The sequence below is a fragment of the Prosopis cineraria genome, unplaced genomic scaffold (genome assembly GCF_029017545.1).
Source record: "Prosopis cineraria cultivar Desert tree isolate PC_DT_omini unplaced genomic scaffold, ASM2901754v1 PC4, whole genome shotgun sequence".
In the NCBI taxonomy this organism is placed as follows: domain Eukaryota; kingdom Viridiplantae; phylum Streptophyta; class Magnoliopsida; order Fabales; family Fabaceae; genus Prosopis; species Prosopis cineraria.
This window is the reverse complement of record NW_026555335.1, coordinates 37,502,292-37,520,549: the sequence shown is the minus strand read 5'-3', so window position 1 is coordinate 37,520,549 and position 18,258 is coordinate 37,502,292. Positions and strand designations below refer to the sequence as shown.

Here is an 18,258-nt window from a genome sequence, read left to right as displayed (position 1 = left end):
TAATTTTTGGTTAACCAGCTAGGTTTTTAACTAGCTAATCAACTTAAAATTGATCAGGCAAAGTCCCTTTATTACAACATGTAAGATAATCATCACAAAAAATAATAAAATCCAATTCCAGTGTTTGTACTAATAATTGATGAATGAAGATAAAAGTTGAGAATTTTTTCTAAATAATAAATACTCACGTGATAAATAGGGAAAAATCAATTCTTTTCTTGTTTATTGGGTAACTATAGGGGCAAAAAATTCAATTCCATAAGCTCTGGTGATCACCGCATCGTTTTACCTCAAGAACGAGTTCTTTCCCTTATTTATTAGTAATCCCGGGGTTTATCTTCAAAATTAAATTGCTTATTTTGATAATATGATTTAAATTATTTCTTAGGTCCTTGTTAGTTAATTAGCTAAAGATGGGGCTGATGGCCTTATGAGAATGAGATAGGCAGTGACCAAGGAAATTCGACGGGTGAGGGTTAAAACGGTCAAAATGGATGCATCTCTCTACATTCTTCTGCACTTACCGCCATAACTTGGAGACGTTGCGCGGGTGTACGCCATCAGTTTCCGTTGCTTCTCTTATTCGCTGTTCAAAATTCATTCGCGATCATCTGAGGTTTAATCGCTTTGTGATCTTTCTTGGCAAGTCTATCTGGCTTCTATTCTTCTTGATTCTCCATGAACTGCTTCTAAATTACGAGCGGGAAAAGAAAAGCAAAAGAAATGCAGCATCGAATTGGATTCCATTTTGCGAAATTTAAACTCAGAACTGGACTGGAGTTAGGTTTAGGGCTTTTGAGAAAATCGTTCGCCAGTGAGCCAGGAAAGAGGTTTGCCGTGCTTTGGGGCAATGGCGATTATGGGAGATTGGGTCTTGGAAGCTTAGATTCTCAGTGGAGACCTGCGATTTGCTCTGCGTTTCATAATCAAAGCCTTAAAGCCATTGCTTGTGGTGGTGCGCATACTCTCTTCTTAACAGGTTCTCCTTTCACTACTTTCTCGCTAATAACTAACTTCGTTATCTGAAGTAAAAGTAATTTCAATAATATTATTTTCCTTTCTAATTGAGAAAACAGCTGTGATCGCTTATGCAATGGACAAATATTTGGCACCGGAAACTTGCTTCTAAAAAGTGCTTTTTAGTGCAAAATTTTCTTGAATGGTCATATTATCGGTAGATGTTCTGCTGTAATTTTCTTTTTGCAATTGCAAACAACGGGCTGTCTACTATACAAAACTGTTGGAGAAATCGATGATGTATTCCGTTTGTTGAATACTAGAACCTTTAGAACAAATAGATTTTATGATATTAAATGGCAAGAATATATCAGTCTTTTAATTGTTGATGACTTTTGAAGATTCACTGTAATTGTCGGGTAGAGGCTCACAATGATCTTCCTGTCACAGACGATGGACGTGTTTATGCCACTGGTCTTAATGATTTCGGACAACTTGGCATATCTGAGAATAAACAATACTCAGTGGTAGAACCTCTAGATCTCATACATGTAATTTTTTAGCCTACTTTTTGCGTTTATGATAGGTTGTGCTGGTGTTCAATTTTTCCTAAGTATATTTTCTCTTAATCACCTCTTCATTCAGTAATTCCAACTGTATATTTAAAAATGATAAGAAAATGCTATGAACTTTGCACACGTGACACTTTCACTATTGGTACTGCTATTTTCAGAATTTATATAATTGTGAATTCGTAGTAAAATTATTATATTTTCTCAACCTTCAGAGCTTAATCTGCTAGATTTTTCTGATTTCATGTGTTTTCATGCCTCTGGCATAGTTTGCCAATTTGATGTTTGTTCTGTTTCTGTCTTTACCACTCACACAACACCCCCCAGTTTATTTTCCCCTAATGTTCATGTTCAGGAACCAATTCAGGTTTTGGGATTGAAGAAGGAGATTGTGAAAGTCTCTGCTGGTTATAATCATTCTTGTGCAATTTCAGGTCTGTGCTATTGAATTTCTAGAGTTACTGTTATCAACCATACCATTAATATAACCACTGATATTTGAAGCTGGTTGGCAGTTTTCATAGGCAATTGAAAAGCTTCTGTAGAATAGCAATGAAAGGTAGAAAAATGTAATGGCATGCGAAATTCATTATTTGAAGATACTTAAATTAATGAATATAATCTTGCAATGGAAGGACAACTAGCAAATGTTGTTCAAAACCCATGATGAGTTTTGATATCAGAATACGGCCTTTCTTTTTTCAGTGGATGGAGAACTGTACATGTGGGGAAGGAACACGAGTGGACAGCTTGGACTTGGAAAAAGTATGAACAAAACCTTATATTGGCCATCTTATTTGTAATTTTTTCAAAATTGAAACCGTTACTAGCAGTAACGATTCAGGCACTCATGAGAAAAGATTTGAAGATAACAGATTGCTTTGAATATATAATTTCTATTGTGAAATGCAGGAGCTGAATCTGTAGTTCCTATGCCAACTAAAGTGGAATGCTTGGATGGAATCAAGATTAAAATGGTAGCACTAGGTTCAGAGCATTCATTGGCTATCAGTGGTATGCAATTTTACATCCTCGTTTTGTTTGTTGTTGAGATTGTTTTCTCTATTTATTTTTTTCTTTAGTAATGTTGGTACACGAGAATTGATGGTTTAATGAGCTTACATGTAATTCTCCAAGTTCTCATGTGGAGAAGTTTAAAATTTAGAGTTCAGAGTTCTGAAATTTGCCTTAGAAATGGGTTTGGATTTTGCTTTTTTGGTTCAACTAGTTTAAGCCAAAACCTTTTTCTAGTAGGAACTCAAATTCTATTGAATGATTTTATAGTGGCATGGATATGGCAATGTACTATGGTGTTCCCGTTATTTGTATTCCTTGTGCAAGCAGTAAGTTGTAAGCTGTTATAGTTACATGACTTGAAAATTTTGAGGTAGATTTACATATACTAATACAAATACTGCCATGCAAAGTTGGACTTGGTTATGTTTTGGATTTCGTTCAGGAATCAAAAGAGGGATTAGAGGGCACATATGAACATTGCTTTCATTCTTATTTAGACATATGAAGCTACAGCATGATGCTTCTATGTTTGACTACTCTCTCAAATCATTGCCCTCATAGAGAAAATCTCAATTATCATGTATAAACCTTGGCTCCTAAATTGAAATTCACCCTAAGCCAGCAAAATTTTTACATTTACCCTAAATTTGGTGATGACCGTAGCAATATACTGTCTTGTATAGGCTACAAATAGAATGTGTTAACAAAATGCAAATAGGTTTGAATTGTTTGGTGGATTCTTTTAATTCTTTCTAGATCTGTGCTGGATTTGTGTTTCTTCATCATGTTATTATATTACATCTTTTGATTTTAATTCTAATTGTATTTCATCCGTTCTTACTCACTTCATAGAGCATATGTGACACTTCATATTGCCTTATAAATATCCTTCATATCTTCAAAATTGTTCTCTTAGATGGAGGAGAGGCCCTAAGTTGGGGAATGGGAGGGTCTGGTAAACTTGGTCATGGCCACGAGTCCAGCATTTTAGGATTCTTAAAAAGTAACAGGTTCTGTCTTCTTTAAAAAAACATCACTTACTTTTTTTGTTGCATTAATTGATACTTCTTTTTGTCTTTAGCTTATGTTTTATTCAACCGAGTGAAAGAAAATATGAGAGTTTGTATAACTGCCTTTGGTATCACAAGAAAGATCTCCATTAAAATGGCTATATCAATTATTATTTTTATTTTATGGCATGTTTTAAATAATGCAGTGAGTATATGCCAAGGCTTATAAAGGATCTTGCTGGAGTCAAGGTATGATGTTGGATTTAATATCTTAATGTTGTTTGTTTCCGAGTTGGATATATTAGCTTGAAGATATTAATTGTTGTCTCCTTTGTTTTGGTTTAAAAATTTATATTCCTAGGTTAAATATGTAGCTGCTGGGCTGCAAACTTCAGCTTGTACGGATGGTATTTGATGATCTTCTTTTTAAAAAATAAAAAATACATTTCTCTACTCTGCATGACCTTAGTTCTATCTTTCATTTAACCTTCGATCATATCTTCATTCATGTAAATTTTTGCAGAGAATGGTTCTGTTTTCATATTTGGTGAAAAAGGGATTGACAAGTTGGTATGTGTGATTTTTTTTTTTTAATCACATACTTTGCCGTATACAACCTGTAATGAGTCGTGATATCTTCATACAATATATTTAGCGCTTTGGTGGGATGAATAATGCAACAAAGCCATCATTGATTAGTGAACTTCCATGCTCAGAAGAAGTTGCATGTGGTGGCTACCACACCTGTGTGCTGACAAGTAATTCATCAGTTTCTCTGATAAAGTATGTGCTGATCTAGTGATCATATTTTGTTTATGGTTTCATTTTATTTCTTTGTTTCCCTATAGATTCCGGAGAGCTTTACACTTGGGGTTCAAATGAAAATGGCTGCCTTGGCATTGGGTAACTTATTGAAGTGATTTCTTGAACAATTCCTTTTTTACTAAATTAATTTTGTATCTTCATTTCTTTTTTTTTTTTTTTCAATTCCTAGTTCCTCAGATGTTATTGATCAACCTGAAAGGGTTCAAGGTCCATTCCTTAAGTCTTCTGTTAGCCAGGTTTGTACTGTTATTCATTCTTACAGTTGATTTCATGGAGAGTTTGTTTAGGAAGGGGAAGAATAAGTTTAAAAAAGTTGCAAATATAGTAGTTTGCAATATGATTGATCAGAGCAGATTTTGGGCACTACGTTTTAATATTAGTATTGAACTTCAATTTCTAATCTAGCCAGCTAGCATTGGTTGACAGAATTTGTTTTTATTTACGAATGATTTTGCACTAAATTCAAGGGGAAGTAAAACTTGGGATACTCTTGTGTTACTGCTGATATTTTATGCTCTATTTAATAGTCATTTACGTAGAGTAGCTGAGCTTTTAGAGCTAACTTGTCATGTGAATTTTTGCATGATCTTGTTCCCATATCTGCTATGCACATTGGTGTTATGACTGCATTCTGTCGGTGAAGTAGATGCATTTTTTAGTTAATTTGTTTGTGTGCCATATAATGCATATATCTAATCACATACTAATAACTTTCATGCATTTTTTTCAGCACCATTGGTAATCTTGTTACTTCAGTTTGTAATGCAAACAAAGTGTAGGATGTGCATTGACTCAACATTTTACTATTCAAAATTTTATGTTATATGCATGAAATGAACAATGGGTGCAATTTCTGCATAAACTGTAAATACAAATGTTTGACATGGGATAATCAAATCAGCACCAAACTCGGGTTTTTAACTTCCTTACTCTATCTATTTTGTATTTCAGGTATCCTGTGGTTGGAAACATACAGCAGCTATTGCTGGTAAGATGCCTCCCCTACTTCCTTCTGAAAAGAAAAAATTCATAGAGATTAAATATGTAGTATTTTGTCAAATCATATATTGCTGATGTCATCTTAATTCCCTCATATCTTGGCATGTCGCATTGTCAATTTGGTCATTATTGCTTTTAAAATTTTCTATTGAAGTATCCTTTGGTAATATGCATATTACTTTTGTCCATATAATTTTTACTGTATAATATTTTACAATCCTTATAATTCTTTTATCACTACTTATAGCTATATATAAACTAAATATATATATTCTAAACTTAAAAAAAATTAAAATCTAGTTGCTTCTTATAGATTTTGAGGAACTTTGTAATAGACCTATTATGAAAGTAGACACATTTTCCATGCAAATGAGCCTCACGGTTCAGACTTGTAAGTAATGTGGCTTCTCGTGGATTTTATCATTTATGGTTTATACTGCAACTTGTTATAGATTTTATTATATATAATGATATATTGATTAAGGGGGAAAAGTTTGATGAGTATTTTGGCCACTTAAAATTGTATTCAAAATAAGAAAAATAGGAGAAGATTAATATCTAAAACCGTAGGCAACAAGAGACGAGAAGTCATAATTGTATTCACATGCCCAAAGTGCCATTAAGTCCTCCAGTCGTTCATGCAGGAAATTTGGAATTCCTAAATGCCCCAAAATATTGAAAATTAAGGGACACAAACAACTCAAGAATTAAGATAAGTTCATGCAACAAAAGAATAATTATTTCATATTTTCAGGCATTTAGTTTTCTGTTATATCTATGAATATTTATGATACACCCTTTACCTGCTAGGAAGGGAAGTGTTCTATTTTTCAACAATGAATTGGAGAAGGCTTGGAGTTAGTCATCTCTAATAAACATTTTCTCCGGGTAATTTTCAGAAAGTTCTTAATCTTTTTAAAGAAAAGGTGTAAAAGATGCTTAACCTGGGTTCAGTCAGCATGGTCGAGTTCTGCTTAGAGGAGTGGCCTTTCAGTAGACCTCGTGTTATAGCAGTCTGTTTGGGTTGTAGAACTGAAGAGACAGCTCTCTTCCAATTTGCCAGTGTTTTTTATTGTTTTCATTAAAATATGATATTTTGTTTCTTTTGCTCTCTTGATGGTTGATACACGTGTTTTTGATGTTCAAGTTGTATTTTTGCTGTAGGGAACAATATTATTTTGTTACTCATCTTGAATTTCTTCTTGTCTTTCCAGAAGGAAAAGTCTTTACATGGGGCTGGGGAGGTTCTCATGGGACTTTCTCGGAGGATGGACATTCTTCGGGTGGACAACTGGTTTGTTTCTTCATCCCATAATTATATGCCTTTTCCAATTAGACATTCCTAGGGAAGAATGCCCCTGCGCACACATTATGGATGCTACTAAGACATGGGTCACAAGATATATTCAAGAATTTCCTTTTGTCATTCTCCAAATAATTCTGTGATTACCAAATATACACCAACAAGCATGCGGGAGAGCTTTCCAGTTGCCACATTTTAAATATTGACGTTCACGTAATCCCGTGAACGTTTTGGCTTATCATTGTATGATGTAATAATATTGGTTAATTTAGAGAATGTCTAATCTGAGTACAATCAGACTAACGCATTTCTTTCATCAATCATTTTTTTTTTTTATTGTTTGGTTTTGTAAGTATGCTATTGTCTGCCAATTTGATTTGACTTATTATGCTTTCCTTTCAGGGTCACGGAAGTGATGTGGACTACATAAATCCAACAAAGGTTTGTATTGGAGAAAATATGAAAGCAGTGCAAGTTTCATGTGGGTTCAATCATACAGGTGCTATAATTGAATATACCTAGGTTTGGCTACCCAATTATATGTAGTTACTTTTCAATAGTCAACAAGTTTAAACAAATATGAACACAGCAGTGATGCCATCCATTTGTTCATTTTATTTGTATCGCATTATTACCATGTATCTTTCATAAATCTCACCAGATGAACAAAGGATGCTTCTTACACACAACAGGCTCCAGGAAGTGGTGGCTCAACTTAAACGAGGCATAAACCATATATTTCTTGCATTTAGCTCTTGTTTCCCTGGAAGACGAGAACATGTTATGTATATGCGAATAATTTTAAATGATGTTCGGGGGGAAAAAAAGACTGATAGCTCACAGTATCATTCTTCCATTGTGTACATGTTACTTTTGGCTGGTGTCTTGGATCTGGCTCTAAAAATCTATTTTTAGTCCCTCAAAATAGATGACGGTTGAGTGGGCGCTATTCTAATAAATCATGGCGAAGCAATTAGAGGAACCCATGCGTTGTTAATGGTCACGCTACGTGCAGATCCCTTCTCCAGCACTCCGATTGGAAAGGTATCCTCTTTTCTGTTTGTATTTTTTGGATGGAATCTGCTCATGTTAGGTTAAGCATATGTATAACCTCGAACAGTGGGCAAATCTTACAGTACTCGGTTTCAGTTTATTTCGGCATCATCTGGTTTAATTGCGTAATAGCGTAGCAGTGACACCTCTGTCTCCTCTATAAATTTAAATTTTCTTTTGTCAAAGGAATTTAATTACTACTCCGTTATGGATGTTGTGATTATGCTATCACAAATATTCTTCTAAAAACATAAAGCTCGGGGGGGTCATGAGTTTTATGTGAGAAGTGAAAGCAGTTCAGACGCTGCATTAAAGTTGTCTAAAACATCTTTGGATTCCATGGATTGAGACATGCACACATCTTCATACATAAAGGGGAGCGTAATAAATGCCTGCAGTGATAAGTCAAAACATTGGAACATAGCTCACCTGTTAAGCCTATGCCTCGAGAATTGAGATTTTGAGACCATCTCTCAACACCATCCTGCGTTTGGTTTTTGCCTTGCCTTGGCTTTAACTATGTTGTAGTAGTATCGGTTTAATTGTGTTGTCACTAATGTTTTGCTATATTACATTATATCGTGCGAGTGCAATATATCGTATCGTAGTAGATTCGTATTCGTATGGGTTGGTGGGAATTGCATTATGATTAACCCATAATTGCAGCAGGGGGTGGTCCCTACATGAACCGGGGAACTACATCTGGAAAACCAATGGTGGTCCCCCACGTACCCCACCTGTGAAGACAACCCTGGAGTCCACGTGCTGTTGTCTCTGGGGGAATAGGTCCCACAATGAATCCATCGTACCAAAGAGCATTTAATGGGATCACGTGGCAATGCTTGCAGCGTACGATGCGAGGAGAATCTGAGCCGTAGGATGTTCGCCGGGGGTTTGGACTCCGGAGTTAATAGCCATAGAGGTATGATTTATTATTTGCTATGCATGGAGAGAGGAGAGAGATGAGAGAAGAGAAGTACTAGTACTGGCTGGCGATGAGAAAGAAAATAAAAAAATTAAATGTGAGATTGTGAAATATGTGAGGGGGTTGGTTGGAGGAGGAGTAATGGAGGTGGGGGGGAGAGGGAGCGAGTAGTGTATTGGTAATTGGTAATTTCTGCTCCTCGTTAATCGGGCTGTGTTCCTCGGTCCCCGATCCTACGCTCCCGCTGACACCGACATGTCCGGGGTCTACATCATGCTTGCATGTGGACCGTTCGATTACAGCCGGTGGACGGCTGCGATCTCTTGATTCCCTATTCGCCGTCTTTCTCATGACGTGTTTCACGGAAGACACTGTTGATTGTCACAGCTATACCATGGATAGATATAGATTGACGGGGGCCAAAACCATAACAAATCCATCCCAAAAAAAAAAAAAAAACAAAAAAACAAAACAAAACAAAAACAGAGAGAGAGAGAGATTGGCACCGTGGGGCACTCCCAAATCCTTTCAAATTACCCCCAAAAAAAAATTCTGAACAAACTCCCGGATAAATATGTTTTACTCTTTAAACCAATGCTATTTTACTATTATACTTAGAGTATTAATTCAAATATTTTTTTTACTTAATATGACTGTTAAATGATTCAATGTCTATTTCACTGTCAAGGTTTTGCTTAAGGCTTGAGATTAAACACATTGAAAAAAATGAGAACCAACAGTGTATTCCATGCATTTATTGACAGACATTATGGAGATGAAAAATTGATGTCTGCATATTATATATTTATTGTTGTAACCAACATTCCACATTATTTCATGAATTGTAGTTGTAGACTGATAAAGTTATGGTAGAGGAAAGAAAAATATGAACGGACTGAAAAGAAAAAAAAATTTGTTGATTTAAAAATGTTCTGTAGTTCAAAACATAATAAATTATATTATTTTTTTAAAAAATAATTGAAGGGTTCTTAAAACTTTTATTTGAAAAAGAAAAACTACAGTCGATTGCTTGATAAAGTCGAATTTTGTACTTGACGGGAAAAAAAAAGGTCAAATTGTTTAAAAACTTTCAAAATAAATTATTTTATTGTTTTTATCATTATAGTTAGTGGGGATAAATTTGCGGTGTCAATTTAACATCCACTTTCTCCTACCATTTCATAACAAAATTAGTACACTTTTTTTTCATTTTCAAATTGTAAGATATTTTTTGGGGGAGACTTGATGCCCCAAAATTTAATATATTTTGACAAAAATAAAATTGTATTAATAATTTTTTTAAATGTTATCCTTACAATTATATCCTTTCTCTTTAATATTCTTTTATAAATAAAATATTAAATTGAGGGCATTTTTAAAAAAAATTATATTTTTGTTTTAAAAAATGAAGTCGTAAAATATATGTAATAAATTTTATTGATATGTATGATTTTGTAAGATGTATTGTTATTTGAGATGGATGGAGTAGGTTGCAATTTTATACTACTCAATGTTATAAAAAAAATTAACTTTCTTGATAAGAAAATTAGCCTAACATGTACAACAAATAAACAACCTATGACCAATAAATTAAGGATAGAGATGGAAAGAGAGGAGCGTGATTGAGGGTGGTGGCCGTGCGGGTAAGGGGTGGTACAGAGGAGTTTGAAAGTAGGAGTTGCAAAAAGCTCAAAATAATAAGGTAATGATGAAAGAATCGCATTCAAGCCAAGACAGACTTTTGTCTAGTTTCATGTGTTCTTTTATATTTTTTTCAAAATACCCTTTTTGTCTTCTTCTTCCTCCTCTTTTTGACTGTTGCTAGCAGGTCACAGGTCGTCGGGTTCACCGGCACCACGAGGTCAGCACAAAGCTTGGGAATTCAAACAAATCACAGCATTTTGTTGGGTGTGTATGCATATCTACATTTTGATATCAGTGGGGTCTCTCAAAACTCAACTCTCTCTTGAGTTCAGACCATCGAGTACGACGCTTTGGGTTTATGTTATTAGTTAAAATGCCGTTTTGCATAAGCTAATTTTAGGAACATCTGAATTGTAAAAGCCTAGAAGAAAGAAGCCCACCATTAGACATTACTAGTGAGTGAGTCAGTGCTTCCTCTCTCTCTCTCTCTCACCCTAGCTATATATAAGAAGGTACGTTGTGGGTTAGGGTTATGCGGTAAACTTATGGGTAGAGAAAATAGGTGCGTGTTTGTTTCTGTGGTTGAGGGGAATGTTGGCTGGCTCGAGGCTTTTCCACAAAGGAGGTTCTCACTCAGAAGAACTATTAAGGCTTCGGACCAGGCTTCATTCCCCTCAAAATTTTTTATCCTTTCTCAATCCTCATTATTTCCCTGAGAGATTTCTAAGTTTGAACCTACAGAACAGATCATCGATACTGTATGTGTGTGTGCGCGCGCGCTGTGGATTGGCCCTCGATCGATTATCGCAAAGGTTAGGTTGAGAGGAATGTTGTCTGGCTCGAGGTCACGAATTGGGAGTTGATCATTCTCATGCAGTAGTGATTGCTTACGATCACTAGAAAGGGTTAAGGAAATTTGGTAACCCTAAAATGACTCTCGGACCAGGCTTCATTCCCCCCAGCCATCTTTTGCTCTTTTTTCGCTATATTCATACCTTAATTCTGCTCATTCTCAACGCTCAGTCTTCATCTTCCTCACATAAATGTTGGTCTTGGTAAGGCTTCTCTTCCAATTCTTATGTTGCACATTTGCTATATATAGCTAATAGTTCATCACTCAAGTTTTGCATATTGCTAATAATCATTACACCATCAGTTCATACCGAAGAAAAAGGCTCTCCTGCTCCTACCTGGCTAGGGTCGCAAGGTCAGAAGTGCCAGCTCAAATTACTCACATATATGTATGTATATATGCTTGCTTCGTGTGATTAATTAGATATTCATATTTTTGAAGATTTTCACTTCATCAGCTTCGGTTTCTGGGGCCTGATTCTTCGTTCACAAATTATAACAGATCTGCTTCCCCTCCTCCTTCGGCTTTCTCTTTCACACTCACTCACAAAGATAGCCATCACTAGATGTCTAGCATTCTGATGTTAATCAAACTAGTGAATGAATTAATGTGTTCTGTTATCGATTTTATTGGCGAAAATTAATTACCATCGAATGTTCACTTCACGTGGACAAGATAGGGGGAAAGCATGTGCTGTGTAAATCTACATCCATCAGATAGATAGATAGATGGATGTGAAATTCTTTAGCCTACTTAGCTAGCTAGGTACTACTATTAGCACAGCTCTGGCTTCTAGGGTTTCGAAATAATGTTCTTCTTCTTTCTGAATCTCTTTCAGCTTTTTCGAAGTAACCCCCTTTTCAGGCAGCCAAAAGTATAAATATTTACAGAAACCTCGCAAATCACCCTGAAATGAAGCATCAATTTCATGAATCTGAATATACCACAGGTAAATCTACAGTTTCCCTGTAAGGGCAGTAATAACCTTAGTAGGTAAGTTTTTCACTCTCACCTGGGCTTTTGATATCCCATAATTTTCCGTGGAACACTTATTACTGATCAAATTATTTTGACGTAAGCTGCTATAATCAACTTTTAAGCGTTGCTTTGCTTGCGGATGAATTTGTTGCTTTTTGTTTTGCAGTGAAATGTATGCCCTCCATTATTGAAGACACTAGCTGGTGAAGAAGCTGAGGCGTGATGAGGCATATCTCAATCAGCGGGTTTGAATAATGAAGATGAATCACATACTATATTATCACTATAATTGTATCATAGTTTCTTTTGTAATCAAATGAAATTTAATGGTTCCAAAAGCGACGAATAAAAGGTCTGATACTGGTTTCAAGCATTTTCAATTTCAAATCATCTTCGCATAAACTAGCTAGACCAAATAGCTAGCATTCTGACGTGTGCACCAAAAAAAAAAGTATTCTGATATTAAAAAAATCGAAGGGTGTCATTAAATGTTAGTATTATTTTTACCTGCAGAAAGGAAAAACAAAAAAGTATTGTAAAGTGATATTTTGGGAATCCCAATCCCAAGGGTTGGTGAAGCTGCTGAGATATCTCTGTGAATGAATGATCAATAAAGGAGTGAAGATGCCATGGAAAGAGATGTGCGGGAACGGTTAGCGAGAAATGTATGGAATTGGAGAAGCTAGCTAGGGATTCTCTTACACCATGCAGCTTCCATTATCATTACGAACCATATATGTATGTGTGCTACACAAGCTGATGCACTAAACCTGGAAATGGAAAACTGAGAAAGAAGCAAAAACCCCAAAAAAAAAAAAAGGTTGTGTTTTAGTGTAACATATTAATGAGGCTTTCAAAGTTATTGAAAAATCAGAAACCATCTTTAGAAAAGGTTGGATCAGCAGTAGCAGCTTCTTCTTTTTCGTGGAGTCATGGTTTGTATGTTGTAGAGGAAGGTTTTTTTTTTTTTTTTTCCCAGAAAGAGAGAGAGATTTTGAAGAGGGAACATGACAGCATGTGGAGGAGTGAGTAAATGAATTAGTGACGAGTGAGTGTCTGGCGCGTCTTGGGAAATGAAATGAAGGAGAAGGAGGGGAGAGGAAAACAAAAATGGCGTGTGGAAATTAACGGAAACAATTTGACCTTTCTGTGCGTTGACAGCTTCTTCCTCAATTTATTATCATTTTCAACTCTCTTCCTTCTTTCTCCAATCCCTTCAAGCAACGACTCTCTCTCTCTCTCTCTCTCTCTCACACACAAAACAAGTTTTCAATTTCCACTGGCTTGTTAGCCACTCCAACTTGTTCTGCATCATACAAGTACGCGCACTCTAACAATAGCCTCAATCTATATGTACAAAATTAGAATCAATTTTCTTGAACAATTACTATTTACTTGATGAAAAAGCATTCCTTTCTTTTCCTTTCGAATTATATGGCTTACTATTTTAGCTTGATAAATTAAAAAGGATTCCTCCGAAAACATTTCAGATTACTAATACTTGATGATCTCTCTCCTTCCCTAAATTTACACTTAGTTTTCTCCACATCTGTCCCTTTTTATAATATATAGTTCATGATTCTGTGATGTTTTTTAAAAAAATTAGAAAATTATCTATATTCAATTACTTCCCCCAACTCTTAATTAATAATATTTTCAAAAATACTCCTATTTAATTAGGAGCATATTTGGAAACACCAAAAAATTATTCAGACACAAACAAGTTCCCTGGTTTGCATAATTTTGAAAACTATAGTATTTCAGTTAGGGAGGGACAGAGGGAGTATGGAGGATAAAATTAAAGTACATCAATAAATCAATCACTATGTTAATTATACAATGAAATTAACATAACTGATCATATGGTTCACAATTTATAAATGATATTATCTTTGTTTTAAAATAACTATAGTTTTAAATAGATTTAAAAAAAATCTAATACTCCCTCTATTAAAAATATAAGGCATTTTTAACTAAATCTCACCCCTCAATAAAGTAATTAACTATTTTCAAACTAATCTTATCTTTCTATATTTACCCCTATTAAACACCCTATAATAAATATAAAGTCATTTATCAATAGCGTGCACTTAAAAAAAAAAGATAATGATTATGCCTTGAAAAACTAAAAATGCCTTACATTTTTTAATAAATAGAATACTATTTAACTGAAATAGGTTTTATTAAGTGCTCCCTGGTATAACATCCTAAGTTTCTTAATTAGTAATTATCAAAGTTTTCAAGGGTAACTTAGTCAGTTTAGATAAATTATTAATTAATGAAGTTTATGGGAGGTTAATATAATTTATGGATCCTTGGACAGCCTTAGAAGAGGGTTAGGTTAATGTTTGAGCGGGCCATGGCACGGAAGGGAGTTTAAAATTTTGTGGGACATTCTATGCCATATGCCACAACAGGCGTGTCAATCCACCGCAGTGCACGTACAAAATTAGCACTTATTAATTCGCAAGAACATATCAAAAACAAAAAAGAGAAAGAAGGAAAAATGAGAGAGCGACAAAAAGGAGCTCTAATCTGCTAGGGCACGATTATTAAGCTATTTTAGAAGCAATTGGAGCTTGAATCACCATTAGGTAAGTTGCACATTCCCTCTTCTCCCCTTTTTATGCAAAAATCTAGATTGGTGAGGTAATGGGGGCTTGAATTTCAATTCCCTAAGGTTTAGGCCAAATTCATTGATTTATTTAAAGTCTTAGGGAGTTAAATCAAGCATTTAACCTTAAGTTTATGAGTTTTATGGTGATTGAGAAATTTTGGTAAGGGTTTGGACGAACCTTAAGTATAATTTAAAGATTTTGAGATAATGTGGAATATTGGTTAGTAATTTTAGTGTGTTGGGATGTTTAATAAGATGGTTAGAGTGTTTAGAAATAGTTGATGTTGTTAGAAAATAAATTTGGGTATTTTAGACACTTAGAACCTAGTGAATTCAGAGTTATTCGAAGTGATAATTGATAATTATTTCTTCATTGTGTAGATTGAGCGTTGCTCGAGCTATATCATGTGTATAGAACGTGAGGATTTAATATTAAGTCACGATAACCCTTTTGTGTGACAAAGAGTTGAGGTAACAAAATGATTTACACTATTCAATTATATTTCTTGACTATATGTGAGTATATATATTAAATTTATTACTTGAGATTTGATAATCTTGCATATTGTGAAATGTAATTTTGTGCATGAAAAATCTATTTGCAAATAATGAGGATGATGAAAGTTATATATAAATGGGTTAAGAAATTTGAAATGTATACGTGATATATATGTTAAGTGTGGGCATAATCATGTTAGGAGGTAGGAGTTCACTCATAAGAAAAAAGTAGTAAAAGTTCATATGGCATGTATTTTCTTAGTGTCTAGTAAGGCATGGTGTTAGAGATTTTCTTCTTAGTATTCATGCAAAATACAGCGTTGCAGAGTAACGCTCATTAGCATCAATGATGTGGTGTTTGAGTAACAACACCTCAATTCATGTGCAATAGAGGGAAATCATAGTTTAAAAGTGGGATAGGACACCTTTGGCTGGGTGATCCTACCACTGAAGGTGAGTTCAGATCATTGTAAATATATACTTGGTCCAAGAGCCTATAGTTTCGATTAGGGTAATATGAAAGTTCGGGTGGTAGAATGATCATGCTAGTGGTAAAAGATTTGTACTGATAAAAAGAGTAAATGGTGATATGCTAAATGTATATTTTGAAGTTTCATAGTTTTACTCTCTTATAATTGTGCATGTTAATTATTAGTAATGAATTATTCTATTACTGAGATATTTATCTCACCCCGTGGTTATATTTTACATGTAAGGGCTCCGGTAGGAGCAAAGGGAAGGAAGGGACAATTGAAGAGTGAAGAGCATTGTAGTATAGCTCTTCTCCTTTCTGTTTTGGGTTTGTAATGAATATTGCCATTATATATTGCCAACATATGAACATAACTTTATTTTGGGATATCACTTGTATGAATTTGTGATAAGTGTGTGTAACTTGATCCAAGGTTGATGTTGTGGATTAAATATGTGTGCTTGGCCAAGTTACCATTATAAGTGAAGAATTTGAAGAGATTTATGTGTCAAAATAATCAAGTGACATGTTTGTTAGAATTTATTCACCCTTTTATGTTGTTGTAAATTAGGGCTTTAATGGTCATTTTGGGTGTAAATACTTAATTGTGTGTTATGATTGAATAGTCATATTGTGTGTAGTCCATTTAAGGTGGTCAAAGTGTTTTTAGGGCTAATGACAATTGGCATTGTGAGTTGGACACCTCTATGTGTGTTTTGATGTGAAAAACAATCATTTTAAGTTTAAGTGTTCATCTTTTAAATGAATAATTATTTGAGTGTGAAATCAGTTTCATTAGCTAGAGGGCTCAGAGTGTTTCATGTGGACACTTAAATCACCCAAATCAGACATCAGAGGGCAAAACGGTGCACTTTGAAAGTTCGGAGGGTGAGTTGTCATGATAGTAGGTGCATGCCGTCACGTAAAAGGCCTTTAAGGGATTCATCCCTCTGTGCCATTTGCCGTGGCGGACGGGCCAGAATTTTTGAGAAGTGGTTTGTTTTAGCCTAATTTAATGTGGTTTGATTTTTATGCTTCCATATCTGTTCTGGATTGATTTTTAACCATAGTTTGATCTCAAACAATATTTTAAAAAGGGTTTTCTTGGGATCTCAATATTTTAAACTAATTATCTTTAAACCTTTGTGTTGTGATAACTTTTTTATGAGATTTTATTTGATTTTAGTTATCACAACAATGTGTATGAGCATTATCCTGGTAATGTCAAGGCGGATATTACACCTAATATATAGTAGAGTACAATACAAAGTCAACAAATTTTGAGCTTATTAAGAAATGTTAATTATAATCTTGAAATTGTTAAAAAAATTGTGAAGCTTTCCAATATTACGCTTGTTTGTAATTAATGATTGTAATAAATTATGAGCAAAACTTATATACTTAGCTTTATATACTTAATATACTTTTATCTAATTAAGTCATGACAGGTTGATCTTAATATGTTAATAAAATTAACAACAAAAATTTATTATAGAATGAATAATCTATACAAGATCCACATGTCTTGATTTAATTAAAAATAAGCACATTAAGTAAATAATTTTTTATAAATTATTGTTAAAATTCAAATGACAATAAATAAATAAAGGATAAAATTTCAAAATAATATTAATTATTTTAACTTCATCTTATATTTAGGATAAAAAAACTTCCAAACCTCATCTTACATCAAGGATTGGAAGAGGACTCTGCTCCTTTTCTAAACAAATATTTGGACTTCAGCTATCATTATTGTTATTAATAAAAAGTAAAAGGGCAAAAACAATTAATGCTATATATATATTGAAATTGTAAAAAGCTAGATATTTTGAAACAGAGTTAGCTAAAATTATTTCTATAACTTTAGCAAATTCTTAGAAATATATAATCCAAGCCCATAACTTAAAAAATCTAAAATTTAAACAATAAGTCATTGATTATTATAAGAATTGCATCCAAGAATTTTTAAAATAATTATTTGCAGATAAAGACTAATAATAAGTTATCATTTGAAAAAAAATAAATCTCTATTACCATTTTAATAACAAACAATTTCATATTGATTCTTGTCTATAAATAATTTTTTAGAATGTCCTTGGATGTAATTCTCCCCTGATTATCTAATTACAACCCTAGATTGTTCTCTCTTTGGTGTAGTTTTAGACTTTTGGGAAAATGGCAATTAAAAACCTCATGAAAACATTAATTACAATTACAGATCTTAAATTAATGAAATCTTAATAACAAATTATAGTCCTTATTTTTAATAAATTATCTTTTATTGATTGGCTTGAAATTCATAACTAACTTTTGTAAATTTATAACTTAGGTTACAAAAATTCTCAAATATCTTTTATTAATTTCGCAAGCAATTTATCTATATATTGATACTAAAAAATCACAAAGGATTGAGTTGCGCTTTGCGGTTGACTCTTGTAAATTTTTAACTAACGTTATAAATAATTTCAAGTATATTTTATAAAAAATTTTCAAGTAATTTATTTATTTATTGACAGTAAAAAAACACAAGTGATT

The 18,258-nt window shown here is 33.8% G+C and overlaps 1 protein-coding gene across 28 annotated transcripts; it reads left to right on the top strand.

The window, feature by feature from the left end:
• Positions 1–425: 425 nt before the first annotated feature.
• Positions 426–12,509, top strand: LOC129308381 (ultraviolet-B receptor UVR8). Of its 28 annotated transcripts, none has more exons than XM_054949477.1 (19): positions 430–979; positions 1,408–1,508; positions 1,885–1,963; positions 2,235–2,294; positions 2,442–2,543; positions 3,463–3,556; positions 3,763–3,805; positions 3,918–3,963; positions 4,080–4,126; positions 4,212–4,314; positions 4,405–4,459; positions 4,551–4,617; positions 5,333–5,369; positions 6,595–6,674; positions 7,086–7,727; positions 8,403–8,658; positions 10,490–10,569; positions 11,997–12,107; positions 12,303–12,509. In XM_054949477.1, exons 1-15 carry the CDS (start codon positions 724–726, stop codon positions 7,203–7,205), a joined length of 1,290 nt encoding a protein of 429 aa, XP_054805452.1. In that variant the 5' UTR covers positions 430–723; the 3' UTR covers positions 7,206–7,727; positions 8,403–8,658; positions 10,490–10,569; positions 11,997–12,107; positions 12,303–12,509. The 28 variants fall into 28 exon arrangements, with proteins under 28 accessions (XP_054805466.1, XP_054805460.1, XP_054805467.1 ...); XM_054949476.1 differs by lacking the exon at positions 11,997–12,107 and adding an exon at positions 11,462–11,546 and having other exon boundaries at positions 10,490–11,360; XM_054949470.1 differs by adding an exon at positions 11,462–11,546 and having other exon boundaries at positions 10,490–11,360; positions 11,997–12,509.
• The last annotated feature ends 5,749 nt before the right edge of the window (positions 12,510–18,258 follow it).